The sequence below is a fragment of the Copadichromis virginalis genome, linkage group LG7 (assembly GCF_057382275.1).
Source record: "Copadichromis virginalis isolate Kocher_CV1m ecotype Utaka linkage group LG7, C_Virginalis_male_GT1.1, whole genome shotgun sequence".
Lineage (NCBI taxonomy): Eukaryota > Metazoa > Chordata > Actinopteri > Cichliformes > Cichlidae > Copadichromis > Copadichromis virginalis.
In genome coordinates, this window is record NC_140624.1 from 63,394,423 (window position 1) to 63,413,556 (window position 19,134).

The following is a 19,134-nucleotide window of genomic DNA, read 5'->3' on the forward strand; positions in this document are numbered from 1 at the left end:
TGACTCACGCAGGCGGCCAAGGCTGCTTGACTGCCGAGAACGTAGGTCTTCTGTGGAGTGGTGGATCCCAGAAGCTGAACTAGTGCTACGACTCAGATTAACCTGAGGACTACGGCCTGACAGAGCAGCAGCAACAGCAGTGATTTTGTGAGGGAAGGTGAAACAGGTAGTGAGCAACATGGTGGAGAAAACAAAGGTTGTCAGGAGTTGATTAGAAGGTTAGATTACTTTCTTTCATAACTACTAATTGGTACATAAAAAGGCATACACACAGAATACACATGCTTACTAGACGCAGTATTGGATGATTTTCCCATGTCTGCCAGAGAGCGGTGGATTGGCTTCTTGGTCTGATGACGATGCTTCCTGAGCAACACAAATATAATCTTCTCCTTAAGATCAGGAGGAATGAGACCATCAGTTATCTGTTGTTCCACAATCTCCTCTGAAACAGAAAGATTCCAGCCCAGTTAATATGTTAACATTATACTCACATCTTCTCATCAATTTGGTATATCCAAATGGAAGCCTTATCACTGCTTATCACTCTTATAACTTATTTAAAATTCAACATAATCCACTTTCTGAATCCATACTTTTTAGTGTGTGACAAATTGAAACCATTTAACTGTCTGCCAGTTACCTGGTGAATGTTAAGAGGTGAAATGTATATACAAATACATGAAGCGTGGCGATTGTGGACATTCCCTTTTAACCCCTTGTAAGACAGTATTTTTCAAGACCACTGAATTCTAACTTACTTAGTTATCAAATGTACATAAATAGAGAAGATAAATCTGATAACTAGTGTGACTGAGGGGGCTCGGGTTTGACCACAAGGCCACCCGGCCAAACATGGGATCAATATCAATATCTTAAAGGCTGAGAAGCAGTTAGAGCTTGGCAAGTCTCATCCCTGGCTCCATCTAAGCACTGTTTGCCTAGTGGGTAATACTCAAAGAATCAGAGACTCTTTAAACAGGGAGTCAGTTCCAGACTTCCCTGTATTCGGGGGTGCCTGGTCAAAAATTCAACATTTGGTGCCATTACCCAGATCCAGATCAGAGACCCTTCAACATTATGTCCCAGAAATGTGGTAGACAACAGCTACAGCCAAGAGAAGGTATGCAGCCAACCGGATGTCAACCCAAAAATCCAGCTGGGGAAATCACTGCTACAGAGACAAAACCTCGAGATAAAGAAGCAAAGCCTTCCAAACCCACATCAAGGGAGGCACCAGCCAAGAAATTGGGATATATAAACACGGGGGTGCATCGGAAACTGATGTAGGAGCAGCAGAAGGTCATCCTAGAGGCCCGCCAGGCTGCCACCTCAGGGGTTGTGAAATAATGGCTTCAGAGGCATGGGTCATGATGTCTGTGGGTCAGAGAGGATATCTGCACATCAGCCTTCAAAAGGAGGAATACAGTGTGTTATGTATTTAGCAATAGCAACACATTGTTCTTCGCAGAACAATACCAAATGTGGTGCATGTGCAGATGATCTGCTTATGCAATTCCACAACATGTTTAATAAAGTAAGTCACATTTGCCTAAAAGGTTTGCAATGTGTCTAAGTAGTTAAATGGTAAAATGGTAAATGGCCTGTATTTGTATAGCGCTTTATTTAGTCCCTAAGGACCCCAAAGCGCTTTACACGTTCAGTCATCCACCCATTCACACACACATTCACACACTGGTGATGGCAAACTACATTGTTAAGTTATATAAGAGAACATAACAAACTGGCAATGAGGTGTGCCATTATTTGGGCGTGACTGGTTGAAACACATCCAACTCAACTTGAAATAAATTAAGTCAATGAGATTGGCAGTGTACATTCTGTGGCTCAAAGACTGAAACAGATACTTAATAAAACACGCTCAGATGTTCAAAGAAGGAATTGGCACTCTGAAAAATATTATATACTGGAGGACACCGCATAACCAAGATTTCACAAGGCATGTCCTGTACCTTGTGCTGTAAGTACCCACTTCAGCGGATAGAAGTCATATTCACAGCGGTGGCAGGTGGCAAACACAAAAAATTGATCTCACCCAGACTTACCTTCAGATGGAAATAGAAGAGACATCCAGGAAATATCTGGTGATAAACACTCACCAAGGCCTATATCAGTACAGCCGACTGGTATTTTGTATTGTCAGTGCCCCAGCAGTATAGGGCATTTTCATGAAAATGAAAAGGGGAATCAAGAAGTTGCGTCCCTTCTAATTTTAGCTACCAGGAGCCCAAATGGCCAAGGAATACACCAGACTTCTGAACTGTGGTTAGGCTCTGAACAGGCAGAGCCTTGAAGAAACTGGAATTAAGCCAGGATAAGATAAGAAAGAAAACATATAAGAAAAACATCCTTGTCCATCAAATGGATGAAGACAAAAAATGGAGTGACGGAAGGAGAGGTAAGTGACAGAAGTGACGTAAAAGTAAGTGACAGAAAGGAAATACTGTAAGTGAGACTTCCAGAGACTTGGCAGAAAAAATAGAATGGTAGGTCAGAACTGAGTGGTAGCTCAGAATTAAACAAGCATTTTTTAACCTTCATTTATACCAAAGTATACCAAACCTTTGACAAATAACTATCCATATCTGCTTAATTATTTCCAATACGCTGGAGGACGTCAATGAGAATTTGAACACTCTCCAAGATCTCCAAGGCCCAGAGCACATCTTCCCTAACCAAGAATGAGATGCCATCCTCCAAGTCACCCAGCTGACCCCCTGGTACAACATCGCTGGCCGGCAAAGACTTTGCCAACATCCTGAATTAAATCGATAAGCGATTGTCCCGCTTCAACGCAAGGTTGTCCTTAACCCTTGTGTGGTGTTCGTATTTTTGTTACTCAGCCAGTGTTCATGGGTCTGGTGGACCCGCTAGAGTTTTGGCTTTCCAAATTAACACTATCAAACAATTTTATGTTAAATTACTCAACAGATGTTTACTTCATCCCAATTACAAGACATATGAACAGCAAACATGGTTAATTTTTTCCCTTTACCTTTGTTAGATCACATTTATGAATTAATGTGCTTCTCGTTTTTCTTTTATATAAAATGTTATAAATAAATCAGTTATAATCAAGTGGAGTGAGTGGAAAGACACAACACATTTACACGTGAAAAAATAATTAATTGTTTAATTTTTCTTTTGAAAAAAACTGAACACGGGTCTCACAGACCCGAACACCATACAAGGGTTAATGGAGATTTTACACCGAGAATTTAAATCCCTGAGGGAATCTCTGAAATTCAGCCATCAGGAAGTGGAATCACTTGCTGCAGTAAAAGCCTCGCTATGGGACTCAGTCGGTCAAATCTCTGAGAATGTCACCCATCTCCACCAGACGCCAGCTTGTGGTGGGGTTCTGCGCGTTTGGGCAGATGGCTACCCGGCCTCAGTCGGGCATAGGGGTATGTGTCGGGGCAAGGTCTGCAGAGCTGCTGCAGCGGAGGCGGACGCGCTGCACGGCATCTGCAATCACGGAATAAAAGACTGAACTAGGTGCCAATCTTTCTAGAGTGAATTAAATTAAATGAGTCTTCACTAATACCATGGGAACGTACACATATTTGGAACAATCCTGATATACTACAGAACAATAATATGATAAACTTCCCAGTTTGGAGTTGTAAATTTCCTTAGGGATTAATCAAGTATTCTGGTGCTGATTCTGAGAAACGAATGAAATACTTGGAACATATAATCGAAGGAAAAGAGTTTTCTGACAGATTAGTTAAACAATATGGGATTATCAAGAATAAAATAAGAATATTTTTAGAATATCAACAAATATAGATTTTTATATTCTGTATGACTCACCCACGATCTGTGGCAGTGAGTAGCCTTCTAGGTCGAGCAGAATACTTCCTGTCTGCAGGCAGGTTCTCAGCTCAAACAGACTATGGAGGGTGAGTGTGGAAACATGAGGCTTGCTCCATCTTTCTCCTCCCTCCTCCACCTTCTCCTCAAACTTCACCCATCTACAACAAGGAGGGAAAATTAAGTTTTAATTCCCGAATTCAAGAAATTGTTACCTTACTGTGTGTGTGTGTACCTTGCAGACTCTTTCCACTCTAATTCACCACCCTCCTGCTGTAATGTATCCATCTCAGTGAATATTGTTGGTGTTGGAGTGCTATCATCCTCTCCCAGTATGTGGCGCAGCCTTTCAGCAGCAGGGGACACTACAAACAGAGGTCAAACAAGAGACAAAGTTAGCTTCAGATATCCAGTATATCCCAGTCAGCCAGTTTAAGATGGATTTATGTTCATCATATACAGAAATTATATAAAATTTCCATTGAAGGGTGTGTCTAGGCAAATTACATAACATTACATAAATACATAACAATAATATTTTCATGCGACTTCAGGGAGTGAAGAAGTCACTTGGATGAGTGATGAAACATTTCTCCCACTGAAAACGCTACATCCAGATGAACAGAATTGGGAACAATATTTTCATTAAATTCTCATTTTTTTCTGTTGTCATCATGTTTTTAAAGGAGTTTTAAGGGAGTTTTTTTCTGCTTCTGGAGGATTTAAATCCAGTATTTTCCTGAGTATTGGAAGCTCCCAATTGATTACAACACCATCCAGGGGTTAAATATCTTGCTTCAGGTGTTGGTTCACTGCCACAGAGAATAGAATATATATATATATATATATTATATATATATATATATATATATAATATAAAATAAACATACTAGGGCTGGTATTCAATCTGAATTGGCTGTAGGTTTGCTAGATTCTGATGAGGACTTTAGATTCTTATAGCACTTCCTTTTTTCTTTTCTTTTAACTGTAAATAATTATATGTTATATAAACAATCCCCATCAGTTATCTCAAAAAGCAAAACACATGAGTCAGTTCTCTAATGACTATTTGAGAGTAATGTGCACTATTTTCTAATTTTACCCTGAACAGATCAATCTCTATTAACATCCTTAGCCTAGAGGCACTACTCATTTGCATCCCACCGTTTGTGTGTGGGTGTGTGGGTGTGTGGGCGGTGCGTGGTGGGGGTGGGGGTGGGGGCACTGGTCTTCGTTTATTCCTCCTTACAAAGAAGTAAAAAAATAGTCAAAAATCAATAACTCATACAAAGTGATAAATCTGAGAAGTTCCTATTATAAGCACAAGTTTCACAGATCTTTTGCGACAGTGATGTTGATCATTTCAGTTATCTTTTTATTAAAATTATGTAATCTGTGTTACAGTGTGGTGTATAATGAAAATACAATAAAATGTTCCACGGTGCAACCAACAGAAGTTTCCATTACTGAGTTCTATCACTATTGGTCGGGCCACATTAGAGATTTGATTATGTTAATCTCTAACAGCCAGTATAACTCCACAGAGGTTGGTCATGGTGAATTATGATTGCAATGTTAAAGATCAATTTGGACCACTGGACAAAAGGACAAATACCCTCAAGCCAGAAGCTGACTTAACAGACAAAAATCATAGATAAAGAAAATTTCGATTCATAAATCACAAAACAAATAACTAAAACTTTAGATAAACATTAGCTCTTTGTATCATAGTCTTCATGAACATAGTTGAATAGGTGTAAATGTTTTCTTTTAGTTCTAAATACTACATAATGAGGTTGTAATAAATCTACTCAGAATTCTGAATTTGTTAAAATCTTAAAATAGAATCTTGTTCCTTCAGTTGCCGTGATTTGTGCTTAATTTAAAATAATGGGGCATACTTGTGGTTGTGATGGGCTACTTTATTGATTCAATGATGTTATCAGCCATTAATGCCCTTTCAGAATAATCAAAATCTTTGTATTATCTCCAAAGCTAAGAAAGTGCACACTATCTAAGCAATATAAAATGTAAGGGAATGCTATTATACTAAAGATAAAAGTAGTTAGCTTGCAGCTTGTGCTTATTTATTTCAGGTTAATACGGTATTTTTTTTAGTATTACTTTTTTATTCATTTATTCAACTTTACCTATTTGGGAGCCTGGCAATGTCCACTGGGAGGTTGTAATTGATGGGGAAAAGAGCCCAGAGTTTTCCATGCTCACTAAATCCAGAGACGCCAAAATCCCAAAAGTAACGGGTAAGATATCCTTAAACTTTGCGCTCAGAAAAAAAATGTAGCCCTCCAACTTATTCTTGTTTAAGTTGACTGTCCTTGGCTCAACACTGTTTGAGTGGAGACAAGTGACATACATTCACACTTTTTTCATATGTCTTTTCAGCTTGTCTTTTGGTATTTCAGTTAGCTGCAAATGTTTTGGTGAGCAGACCTGCACCAGTCAAGCAGCTACAAAAAGGTTTCTGTAAGCTGTGATAGAATTCCACTAAAATCCCCAAATCAGCAAAGAGCCAGAGGCTTTAAGAGGGCTGATACACACCAGAGAGCCTTCTAGTACTCTGCTCCTGAACACAAATACAAACACACTCAGATGCAAGAAAAACAAGGACATTGCCCCCAACGTAACTTCTTCTTTTTGTCTCCGATTACTGCATCAGTGCCTTAACCTATCTATCTCAGACCTTGCGTTTGCTCTACATTATTATGAATCCTGATAGGAGCAGGTGATCTGCATACCACACACACTTACAGTCACACCAAATAATACACGCATGCATGCATGCGCACACAGTTTTAAGTTCCTCAGCTCTAATCAGCTTACAGGCTTCAGACTTCATGGCCGCTTGGGATCAGGACCATGCTGCAAAAACATTCATCACATACTGTGGCATATATACTCCAACTACGTAATTAAATTCTGTTCATGCAGGTGAAACTTTGGATTATCTAGCTAATAGCATAGATAAGGCCAGATCTTGTGCCTCCACCACTGCTGTGTATATATTTAGCTGTGTTGTTAAAATACCAGCAAAGTCTAATATGTTTCTGTGTTACTTATTTTCTAAATACTAGCCAGATTGCTATAACCCACTTAAGGTTGGAACTGAGGATTTTTTTGTTTTAGGGCATTTTTTTTCAACTACACATGTCATGCTCCTGGGTCTTTAAGTTAATGTACTCTCAGGTTTTGTTAATTTAAATATCTTATGTTGTTTCTTGGTTTGTTTAGTCTGTATTTGGTGTGTATGTTTCTTTCATGTATTTATGTATTTTCTTTTTCTGTATTTTCTGCTAGTTTCATCCCTTGTGCCTTGCTTTAGACAAGTCAAGTCATGTGGCTTTACTGTCATTTCAACCATGTGCAGTGGTACAGTACACAGTGAAGCGAGACAACATTCCTTAAAGACCATAGTGCTACATATTACATATAACAGATAGGGCTGCCACGATTAGTCGACTAGTCACGATTACGTCGACTATCAAAATCGTCGACGACTGATTTAATAGTCGACGCGTCGTTTGAAGCTTTGTAAGATCACAAAAGACGCAGGAATAAGTAGCAGGATTTAAGAGTGTAATAACGGACTGAAACAGAAGATGGCAGCACTGCATGTACAAGGATGTCAGCTGCCGTTAAACCCCGAAGAAGAAGTAGCTCTGTCCCAGAATTCATAACGCAGCCTTGCTCAGTTTCCAACAATGGCGGCAGCTAGTTAGTTTTAACTTTACTCTTATTATTCTTTCTGGGTCACAAAATAAACGTTTAACATATTTTCAGGCGAGAATGTAGCTGTGTAAACCTCAAATATCTGCTCAGTTTATCAAGACACCACATATTTTCAAAAGCGCTCCGACGTTTTCGGAGACGTCTGTTACCCACTAGCTCGATAGCTAGCCGGGGGCTAGGCTAACTAGAGCCGTGAGAACACCGGACTCCCGGCAAATCGTTTTCAAACCCACCGCCGTCTTTCGCTACTCAGGTTAAACATGATATATAAGTCACTTAGATAACTTAAAAATGTTATTGTTTGGCTTTTTTTGTATTTTATTTGTTCCTGAGTAAATCGGTTTGGCTGAGATTAAAGTTATAGTTTTTACACAGCTGAATAAAGTCAAGCAGACAGCTGATTATCAGAAGTGTGAGATGCTCGAGAATATACTCCGGTGTCCTGTTATATTTTAGATAGCAAGGAGTTTATTAAACTTCACTGAAACAATCTGCAAATTTCATTCAAATTTAATAAACTATCATCTTGTCTTTCTTTATTTTTAGTTAGCACAGACCTTAAACACTTAAAGCTGTAAGGTAATGATAGTTATATAAGAGCAGATGCTGCTGGTGCAATAAGCTGTACGTTTTATGTCCAATGGATGATGATCTGATTAGTCGACTAATCGCAAAAATAATCGGTGACTAGTCGACTATCAAAATAATCGTTTGTGGCAGCCCTAATAACAGACAATCAACACAGGGCTACATAAAGTGCACGTGTGCAAAAATTGTAAAATTAAATTAAATTAAATTAAATTAAATAAAAAAAAACCTAAACAAATACACGGCAACACCAGACAGAACAGAATGATACAGACACAAGACAGTGCAGACATAAGACACTGCAGACACAACAGTGAATTAGAGAAGTGCAACAATTACAGTGTGTTGTGCAAAAGACTGAGCATTGTGCAACACATAACGTGATGTTTGAAGGTTTGCGTGCGTGCGTGTGTGCATGAAAATGTCCAGATAAGTGCTTGAGGTAGTGAGGTGTGTGTGTGTGTGTGTGTTTGTGTTTGCGTGTGTGTGTGTGTGTGTGTGTGTGTGTCAGACCAGTCACTGATGTAGTCTGGCGGCTTGGGGGAAGAAACTGTTTCGCAGTCTGGCAGTGAGGGCCCGAATGCTCCGGTACCACTTGCGAGAAGGCAGCAAGGTAAAAAAGTGTGTGAGGGATGTGTGGGGTCCTCCACATCGCTGGTGGCTTTGCAGATGCAGTGGATGCAATAGGTGTCTGTGATGGAGGGAAGAGTGGTTCCAATGATCTTCTCAGCTGTTCTCACTTTCACCATCCGTCTTGTGATCCAATACGGTGGAGTTACCATACCACACAGTGATGAAGCTGCTTAGGAAACTCTCGATAGTCTTTTCTCAGCTTCCACAGGAAGTAGAAACGCTGTTGGCCCTTCTTAGTTATGGAGCTGGTGTTTAGGGACCAGGAGAGGTTCTCCGTCAGGTGAACACCAAGGAATTTGGTGCTCTTGCGACCTCCACAGAGGATCCATTAATGTTAAGTGGTCAGTGATCTCTCCGTGCTCTACTGAAGTTAGCAATCATCTGTTTTGTTTTGTCCATGTTCAGACACAGGTTGTTGACTCTGCATCAGTCCTTTAGCTGTTGTACCTCCTCTCTGTATGCTGACTCACCATTCTTGTTGATGAGACCCAAAACAGTCTTGTCGAACTTGATGATGTGGTTCGAGCTGTGCTTTGCTGCACAGTCGTGAGTCTGCAGAGTGAACAGGAGTGGGCTGAGCACACATCCCTGAGGGGCTCCAGTGCTCAGTGTGGCCCTCACTGTTTCTAGGACCCCCTTGCCGTCTGCTCTGAAGGCGGAGTCTCAAGAATTTAGCAGTTCACGCACCTCTGAAGTCATCCACAGTTTCTGGTTGGAGAATATTAGGATAGTCTTGGAGACAGTGACATCATCAATGCACTTACTGATGTAGCTGGTCACAGATGTGTTGATGTGGTGTTGCAGCCTCCCTGAACATGTCACAGTCAGTGTGTTCAAAACAGTCCTGAAGAGCAGAGAGAGCTCCTGCAGGCCAGGTTCTCACTTGTCTCAGAACCGGTTTGCAGCGTTTGATGGGCAATCTGTAAGCCAGAATTAGCATGACAGACAAGGGGTCTGAGTAACCAATGTGGGGGCAGGGCTTCGCTTGGTACGCACTGGGAATATTTGTGTAAACATGATCCAGTGCGTTTGCCTTTCTCGTCACAAAGTCTACATAATGATGAAATTTCGGAAGCACTGACTTGAGATTTGCATGGTTGAAATCTCCAGCGATAATAAACGGTCCATTGGGGCTGGAGTTCTGCAGCTTGCTGATCACCCTATACAGCTCGCAGAGTGCCTCTTTAGTGTTAGCGCTGGGTGGGATGTATACTGCTGTAATGAGCACAGTAGTGAATTCCCAAGGTAAATAAAAAGGCCTGCATCTAACAGTGATAAACTCTACCAGCGATGAGCAGTAATTGGAAACTAGTACAGAGTTCTTGCGCCATTTCATGTTGATGTAGACACAGAAGCCACCACCGGGATTCTTACTGAACAGAGCTGCATTTCTATTGGCACGAAATAAGGTGAGTCCATGTAACTGAATATGATGCTTGTAATTTAGGAGTATTTGCCGTTAGTAAACATGAAGACCACTTGTTATGGTGTCCATGTGGCTCAGAAGTCCCAATGAAAAAGCCATAGAAAGCACTAAAACAACACCATTTTGGTCCGGAGTGGCCACTGCGTGCTATTGCTGCACCGCTGTGGGAGAATAAGGTTTTACTTGATGGTACAGCCCTGGCCATATTTTGGATCACGGTGGCTAGATTTTGTTCTGTGTGTGTCCTCTGCCTTTTGGAGTCTCTGCAGGTCCTTCCTGATTGGAGAGCTGGCAGCTGCTGATTGGTTCTGTCATCTGATTCTGTGACTAATTGCTCTTCTGTGTGTATTTATAGTGCTGTGTTTCCCCGGGCAAGATACCAACCCCAAGTTGCTCTCCAATGTGTTTATCAGAGTGTGAATTTTAGACAGAAAGCACTTAAGCATAGAAAAAGTGTTTTTTTTTGAATGGGTGTGAATGGTTTCAATGAGACACGTTGTATGGAATGTATTTGAGTGCCTAGGTAAAGCAAAATAGCTCTATGTAATTTAATTAATGCTTCAATCGTAAATATGATATAAGGTTACAAATGATTAAGGCCTCTGACAGTGGACTCATCTCTGTGCTTGAGCTGATATACCTCATTGTTGACCATGATATTTTATTGCAACAATTAGAGCTTGTTGTAGATATTAAAGCTACTGCGCTGCAGTGGTTTGAATCATATGTACTTCCAATAGACTCCAATTTCTTCATGTAAATGAAGTGTCCTTTTCACACACTAAAATTAATTATGGAGTTCTACAGGGTTCCTGTAGACGTGGATGACATCTAATTTTCTGCTTCTAAGTTCAGATAAAACTAAGTTTATTGTATTGGGCCCTAAAAATCTTAGAAATATGGTGTCTAACCAGATGCTTGATCTGGATGGGATTACCTAGGCCTCCAGTAACACTGTGGGGAATCTTGAAGCCATTTTTTGACCAAGATATGTCCTTCAATGTGCCTGTTAAAAATATATGTAGGGTGGCTTTCTTCCATATTCGCATACTCTTAAAATAGAAACAGCCTGTCTTAAGACTTTCTTTTTTGACAAAACTTAGTTAGGGCTGATCAGGTGACCCTGAATTAACATAACCTTTTATGCTATGTTAGGCTGCAGAATGCCTTGCCATTTGATGAACTCCATCTGCTTTTTTTGGGTCCTCAGCTTTACAATAAACTTAGTCTGCATTATCTGCAGACTGTAACAACACACTAAGAAAGCAATTAGGCATAGAAAAAAGTGTTTGTATGAATGTGAAAATGTCAAATTAGAAGTTATTTTTCAAATTCAATTTCATACATGCAATTTGGTCTTGAGGTTTTTCTGTTGTTTATGTGGACATGCAAAAAAAAGTAAAAAAATCAAAAAAAAAAAAAGTTGTGGATGTTTGCCAGTGAGTCTTGTTGTTAATTTGTGGCACACAGTGGCCACTAATGGTACTGCAGCAGAAAAAATACCTTAAATGGTAAATGGCCTGTATTTATATAGCGCTTTTACTAGTCCCTAAGGACCCCAAAGCGCTTTACATATCCAGTCATCCACCCATTCACACACAGGTGATGGCAAGCTACATTGTAGCCACAGCCACCCTGGGGCGCACTGACAGAGGCGAGGCTGCCGAACACTGGCGCCACCGGGCCCTCTGACCACCACCAGTAGGCAACGGGTGAAGTGTCTTGCCCAAGGACACAACGACCGAGACTGTCCGAGCCGGGGCTCGAACCGGCAACCTTCCGATTACAAGGCGAACTCCTAACTCTTGAGCCACGATCGCCCCATACCTTGTTGCCGAAAAGGGGAAAGAAAAAAACCAGCACAGTTTGAAGGGCAAAATGATTTTTTTCAATGCATTCATATAAGTTCCATCTACTTTCTACAAATTATCCAAGCCTGATAATCAGATAATAAACATGCATGTACATATCTCCACCAGGAGGTAACCAGGACACAAATCAATGTTTTTCAGTAATTATCCTAACTTTAGAGTGATGTGTGAAGATCATCTAGATTGACATTTAATTTAAAGCTTCATGCTTCAAGCTTCACTTTCTTTACCGCTAAAAACTACTAAAGCATCCAGTCTGTCCAGCCCCTTGAGATGCGTGAAGCCCTTCACTTGAGGCAGTAATCCACAACGCAATGCAGAAAAAGCACCCTTTTCCTATTGCTACTAACAGACTATGAGAGAAAACTATGTGGAAAAACAACCACACTAGGCTGTAGGGCGACCCAATTAATTAAATTAATAAAATTTAGCCTTCCCAAAATTAAATGAGTGAGCGATATGTAAAATAAATGAAAATACACTCTCTTTAAAATGCAAAGTAAAAGCAACTAGGCTCAGCTGCAGTGGAGGGGTGGAGCGGTGGGTTCAGGGGACAGTGCCAGGGAATGCTGGCCAGGACTGCTGATAGCCATCACTTTAACCATGCCTTCCCTATTTCAGCAGCTGCCAGGGCCCTGTGGGAGAGCTGGTGTTTGGAGGTGAAGGAAGTGGCTGGAAGCTGCAGAGAGGTCACAAAAGTGAAAAGCATCATGAATAAACACATACTTACCTTTCAAAACTGTGTATAGTGGGTCTTTTTATAACAGTGGTGCCAAAACCTGGGCTGTGGTATGGTGGACCTGTGACTGGCCCAGCCAATTGAGGTGCTGGCCCTGATGGTGGTTGAGCTGGTGGCCATGCATTGGGAGCAGGTGGTGGTGCATCATTGGCAATTAGAACAGCTACAAGTCCAGTCAAAGAGCCACATAAAGGAGTTGGAGAGTGGTTGCTCTGCTTGTTCCTCAATGACACCACTAGAGTTGATGGGGAAAGGAGATGATCTTCAGGCTTTCTCAGATTTCTTTCAGGCCACAGCAGAAAGACCTGAGAAAAAGTAAAGGCTGAGACTACTCCCGGTGCCCAGGCGGTGACTCTCAACTTAGAGAAGATGGCCGTTGGCTGGTAGTGGACCAATTAGGCCTCGCACCACCAAATCAGCGAGTGGGGCTCCTCGCAGATACTGATAGTGGGTCCACTGCCACTGACTGGGCAGGCTAGATGTTGTTGTGACCCTGCCCAAGGATCACCTTTCAGCACAGCTGAGGGAGGTGGTGGGAGTCACAACATCGGCTGGAAGCCGCCCAGTTCTCCGAGGAGGAGGAGACAGAAGGGCCTTCTCTGGAAGCTCTGTCAGCTCCAGCTATCTTGTCCACAGGAGATTCCCACTAAAGTAGTTTGGTGACGACACTTCTATAGTTATCATTTGACTAAGTGATAAAAACTGATCACACACGGATCAAAAGTACACTGACGTTATTCTATGAATATGGGATAAGAGGTCATATGGGTTATGACAAAACTTTGGAGCAAATAATGGTCCAATTTTATTGGCCAGCCATTTGGGGAATTCTAAAAGTGTCTTTGTGCTTAACTATTAATTGAGGTTCTGTTTGAGGGCATCAGCTTGGACCTCATATGTCATTTAACCGAGGTGCATAGGGATATATCTTCTTTCTGGTAGATTATGGAATGCAATATCAATTCAGTTCAATTCAGTTTTATTTATGTAGCGCCAAATCACAACAATATTATGAAGGCTATCCCGAAACAGTGCCGCTGCACACCATTTCTGTAAAGAGTGTGGCACAGGCACTGTTTCAGGAAATCTCCCGAGTCGGCATCTTGAAAGAGATACTGACTGACCAGAGCTCATTATTCATGTCTCACACACTAAAAGAACTGTGTAAATTACTCTGTAATAAATCTGTTCAAACCAGCTTCTACTATCCACAGAGGAAACCATTCTTGCCTCCCTCCATTGTAATGGCAATCTCACACAGGCCTAGAGAGCGGATGTTGCTGCAGCGTTTTGCAGATGTGTTCTCCCCCTTATACCAATGTCAGAGAGCAACATTTTGTAACACATCCTGGCATAAACTAAACACAAAAGAAAATTTGTTCAGAAGGAATTAGTAGAAATGCTGAACATGGGAGTTAGAGTCACACAGTGTCCATGTAGCCCCATTGTTCTTGTAGTACAGAAGATGGGTCTATTTTCTGGAGAACTGATTGATCAAGAGGTGGTGATTTCATTACCTATTGATCTTTTCATCTCTGGTCTGGATTAGTGACAAATCAAAGTCTGGCATAGCCGAAGGTGAAGAGCCTGCCCATCAAAGCAGATCACCATACTTCAAAATACTTCATATTTAGCATTAATAATAACCAAAATAAATCATATGCATGCTGAAGAGTTGTCTGCACCGGAAAGCTACACTAACTTACTCAACTGGTTGAAAAGACATCACAAACTGCAGTATAATGAATGTATGAACGCCAAGTGCAATGATTTCTAATGTTAATGGTAAATGGCCTGTATTTATATAGCGCTTTTCTAGTCCCTAAGGACCCCAAAGCGCTTTACATATCCAGTCATCCACCCATTCACGCACACATTCACACACTGGTGATGGTAAGCTACATTGTAGCCACAGCCACCCTGGGGCGCACTGACAGAGGCGAGGCTGCCGGACACTGGCGCCACCAGGCCCTCTGACCACCACCAGTAGGCAACGGGTGAAGTGTCTTGCCCAAGGACACAACGACCGAGACTGTCCAAGCTGGGGCTCGAACCGGCAACCTTCCGATTACAAGGCGAACTCCCAACTCTTGAGCCACGATCGCCCAGTATCAGCTCACAGCTAATGAATTTCAGCCTTTACAGCAAGCCAGCATATCCATCCAGCTTGATAGGCAGAAAAACAATCAATCTCATTACATTTGTGAAAATGATGTTGTACCATCCAATAAACACAGTGGTTAACAAATGCTTCAGGAAAACTTACCAAATGAAAGAGATGTTATCCCCTATACCTACCATGATTTTCCAACCGCCAGACTTCACAGGAGAACACTATAATATTTCCGGGGTGATGTTCAGTGCGTTTTGACCTTCAAACTTGGTGTGTATTTTGGCATCCAAAGAGTTTGATTTTCCTAGTATTTCACAGGCTTGTCTAAATGCTTCAATATAGTTTTTCTTCAGGAATGGAGACATGGTGACATGTTCAGTTTTACACACTGTATATATGAATGTATAATAATAATAATAATAATGGATTGGATTTATATAGCGCTTTTCAAGGCACCCAAAGCGCTTTACAATGCCACTATTCATTCACTCTCGCATTCACACACTGGTGGATATGATGAACAGACTGTGAAACACAAGACTCTTTCACCCATTCACTTATTTCTATGTCAAAGTAATTTCTGTCCAACAGTCACACACACTCACACTCTGATGAATGCAGTGGAGCAACTCAGGGTTCAGTATCTTGCCTAGTGATACTTTTGCATGAACTTGTTTTCTGATCTTTTGTGCATAGTGGTTATATGTTGCAGTTTAATTACTGTTATTATTAGTTATACAATAATTGTAATTATTATATAATTACTGGATGACAGAGTAAATTAAGTATGTCAATCTTAAAAAATCACAAGGTAAAAAGGCAAACAGTCACTTTTATTTAACACTTATGGATACTTTTATGAAAAACTTTTGATTTCTAACCTGTAGGATTGGCATGCTCACGACACTCTTCGCCATCCTCTTCATTATTATAGTGCTCGTCTTTGTTATAATATCCGCGATGTGAGTGTTCTCGCTGGTTATGGTGATCATAGTGTGTATGTCGTGAATCACGGTTGGCATCGCTGGCATAGGAGTGATGTCTGCGCCTTTTCCGCCGGTGGGAAACTGGAACACCGATGTAGAATGGCTGGGCCTCTGAGATGGAGAGAGAAACATTTCATTTGGATCTGATCAATGCAGTCAGAGCTTGAGGGGTGCTCTGAAAATGGGAACGTATTCTAAAAACTTCTGACTGGTTTCAGCATTATGCAGCATCTAACAGGTTTTAAAAATCAGATGTCATACATGAAATGTATATGTTTTTCAATTCGTGCTCTGCCCTCCTAGAAACACAGTTCACAAGTAGATGTATTTAGTCTGGGAATACCACCTAAATTAGTTTTTTCTGGGTTTTTTAATTAAGTGGAGCTATGTTGTCAAGGATAATAGAGCAAAATCTGTTAGAAAGTAATAAAATGTTCAACGTAATTGTAGAAGGTAAGGATGTCACCTATGCTTGACAAATTTCTGAAGACACTGGAGAAACATTTAGCAGTAACTGGAGTGACAGAAGAAACAGGGGATAGTGGCAGGAAGAGGGTGAGGAAGCATGTACCTTTTGTGTTTCTCCAAAACAAAGGTTTATAGTTCAGGGCAAGGGTTGGGATCATCACTGAAGATGACTTAGACCTCAGAGTTTAAAAAAAATCAGGGCACTTCCTCAGTTTTCTCTCGCATGGCAAAACTTTTTTTCAGTTAGTGTTTTTTCTTACTCACCATCATCATCATCATAGTGCCTATGACCCCTACTTCTTCCCTGTTGCCATTCATGGTGATCCATCCTGGAACAGAAACAAGATGACAGAAGATTACCTTGGAAATACGAATACTGAAGCACGAGAAAAAGCACCAGGTGGCAATTCCCTATGTGGTTTTTTTTTCCATCAACGTTTTATTCAAACTGAAAGTTTGAAGTTATAAAGAACATGTCTGCTTCCCAAAGCCAAACTTGAAACTGGATCCAGTGGGGAGGGGCCTGGTACCTGTAAGTTCTGCTTCCATGGTCCTTTTGGAACGTCCAAGAATCACAACAATCTTGCACTCTTACAGAGAAGTGCTCTATTGGGATGCTGTGGTACTATGAGGTCTTTAAGATGTAATGGGCTTGGTCACACAGGACTCAAGGTGCTGTTGGCAAAACGTTAGAGAGGAAATGACAAGTGAACCCCTATGAGCACTTTGCGACAGTAGGAAGGAAAAATTCCCAGTAGAATCAGGCCATCAATGCCAGATGGCTGCTAGTTTTGCGCACCATTCAAAGCTCTTCAGGTTAAAAGCCAACCTTGCGTAACCCTTGTGGTGTCCTCGGATCAAAAATGGTCCCAAGGTGAATGGCAAACAAGCATATGGGAATCCCGAGGACACCACAGGATCAGAACTGCAGCCCTACCAGTCCAGACTACACTTGTCACTGCAGTAAGATCTTGTAAAAGGCAGTAACAAATTCTGTACTGAGATCTAGCAGATGAGTCCATTGTCTGAACTTCATTGCCTTTTCTGTGCTATGATCGGTAGGAACTTATGAATGAATCTCTTCATCATTTCCTCTGCAAAAGATCCCAACTTTTTTTGCAAATAATTCTCGATTGCAAGTTATTTACAATATCATCATAAGTCACCTACCCTCTAAAGGTGGGACAACAGATATCAGTGGCAAATAAACATTTGGTTTACCAGCTTTATAAACTATTTATATGAGCTATTTTGGTTGCAATGTTACAAAATTGAGTTTTCTATGAAGTGCTTACATATTAAAATATTTACAATGTACAATATTACAATGTTTAATAAAAACATTTCCTATTACATATATAAAAACACTTAACCCATACAAGTATTAATCATTATTTCAGCATTATGTGCATTGACAATGTTCTGTCAGTTTATTATTGCAAAAAATACAAAAACATAAAAAATAAAAATCCTAGATGCCCAGACATATCATTGCTTTTAGTACATGGTGAAGCTATCACTGGGTGTCTCTTTCCACTGATGACATAAGTTTGTCTTTCTAAAGCTATTGCTTTAGGCTGTTTTCTAGGCTGATCAATACATGTCATTTGTGATTACTTACTACTTACTGAAGCCTGACCACTGACTGTGAAGGACAGTCACATGAGTGGATTCATGCACACACACACAAGCTTGTTAGTAATATGTGCATACGGTGAACACCGCAATTAGGTTACAGTAAATAGCTGAATCGTGTTATCTGTGCATTATCACTGTCACATAATCAAATTAAAACACAAATGTCAGGTTGGAGTCATCCTACTTGAGCTGTCCTTTTGGCATCTGTCCTGATTTGAAGAGTCAAGTGTTGCATATTTTAAGGCTGGGCTGAGTCACAGTTCTCTGCCAGATTGTGCCAACATTGTGATTGCCAGGCCTTCTTTGTTACCTGTTTGAATTTGTGCTCTTCTTTGTTTAACCCAGATTCTTGGTCATCTCTCCAGTTATTTCTTCAGAGTTCTAGAAACCATTTTCTCTGGAGCTCAGTTTACTAGGTGACTGTGAACTCCTTCAGCCACTTTTGAGCTCCAGTCTATCTTCCCTGTTACTTGCAGATGAAAGGACTTATCTGTTCACAACCTTTTCGCCCATTCTCCACCCATATGTTTTTGTTGAGTGTTTGCCAGGAGGACCAAGTGCTCCTCCTGAGCTTACTTTGTGACACCAAGACTCGATCTACAATAACCTCATCTTGACCTCTGTCAACACTATCTCACTTCCCTGTCAGAGATCCTGGTTATGTTCCTGTAGTGAAGCCACTCACCCGTTAGCCAAACATGAGTTGAAATGTTCTTGCTGCTTCAAATTTGCCTACCTTTCAAAATTATTTTAAAGCAGCTAATGGTTGCCAGAGTTTACTCCTTGAATCAATTTTAAACCAAACTATGAATCTGTTTAGCAGATTACATGTTTGGGAAAAACGAAACAGTTGTAAAAAACTTTGACTTTATTACTTCATAAAGGTAATATCACTTTGTGTTCATGTTGGGATGCTTTGATTAGAGACATTTGAAGGTTTGATTAGACTAGAATCCCTGAAAATAGCAATGCTAGGGTGTGGTTCAAAGAGGCTTGTCTTCAAAAATTACATGTACTCTATTCAGTTCAAATTAATTTTATTTATATAGTGTCACAACAACAGTTGCCTCAAGGTGCTTAATATTATA

General features: G+C 40.7%; 1 protein-coding gene across 1 annotated transcript in view; it reads right to left on the bottom strand.

Annotated features, from left to right (window-relative positions):
- Window positions 1–19,134, bottom strand: part of slc4a5b (solute carrier family 4 member 5b) — a 70,551-nt gene that overhangs the window by 47,193 nt on the left and 4,224 nt on the right. The window contains exons 2-7 of the mRNA XM_085464684.1: window positions 16,673–16,737; window positions 15,836–16,051; window positions 4,073–4,202; window positions 3,838–3,998; window positions 290–445; window positions 9–116 (exon numbers count right to left, since the gene is read on the bottom strand). Of these exons, the coding sequence (XP_085320810.1) occupies window positions 9–116; window positions 290–445; window positions 3,838–3,998; window positions 4,073–4,202; window positions 15,836–16,051; window positions 16,673–16,737 (836 nt within the window). The remainder of the gene's footprint in view (window positions 1–8; window positions 117–289; window positions 446–3,837; window positions 3,999–4,072; window positions 4,203–15,835; window positions 16,052–16,672; window positions 16,738–19,134) is intronic.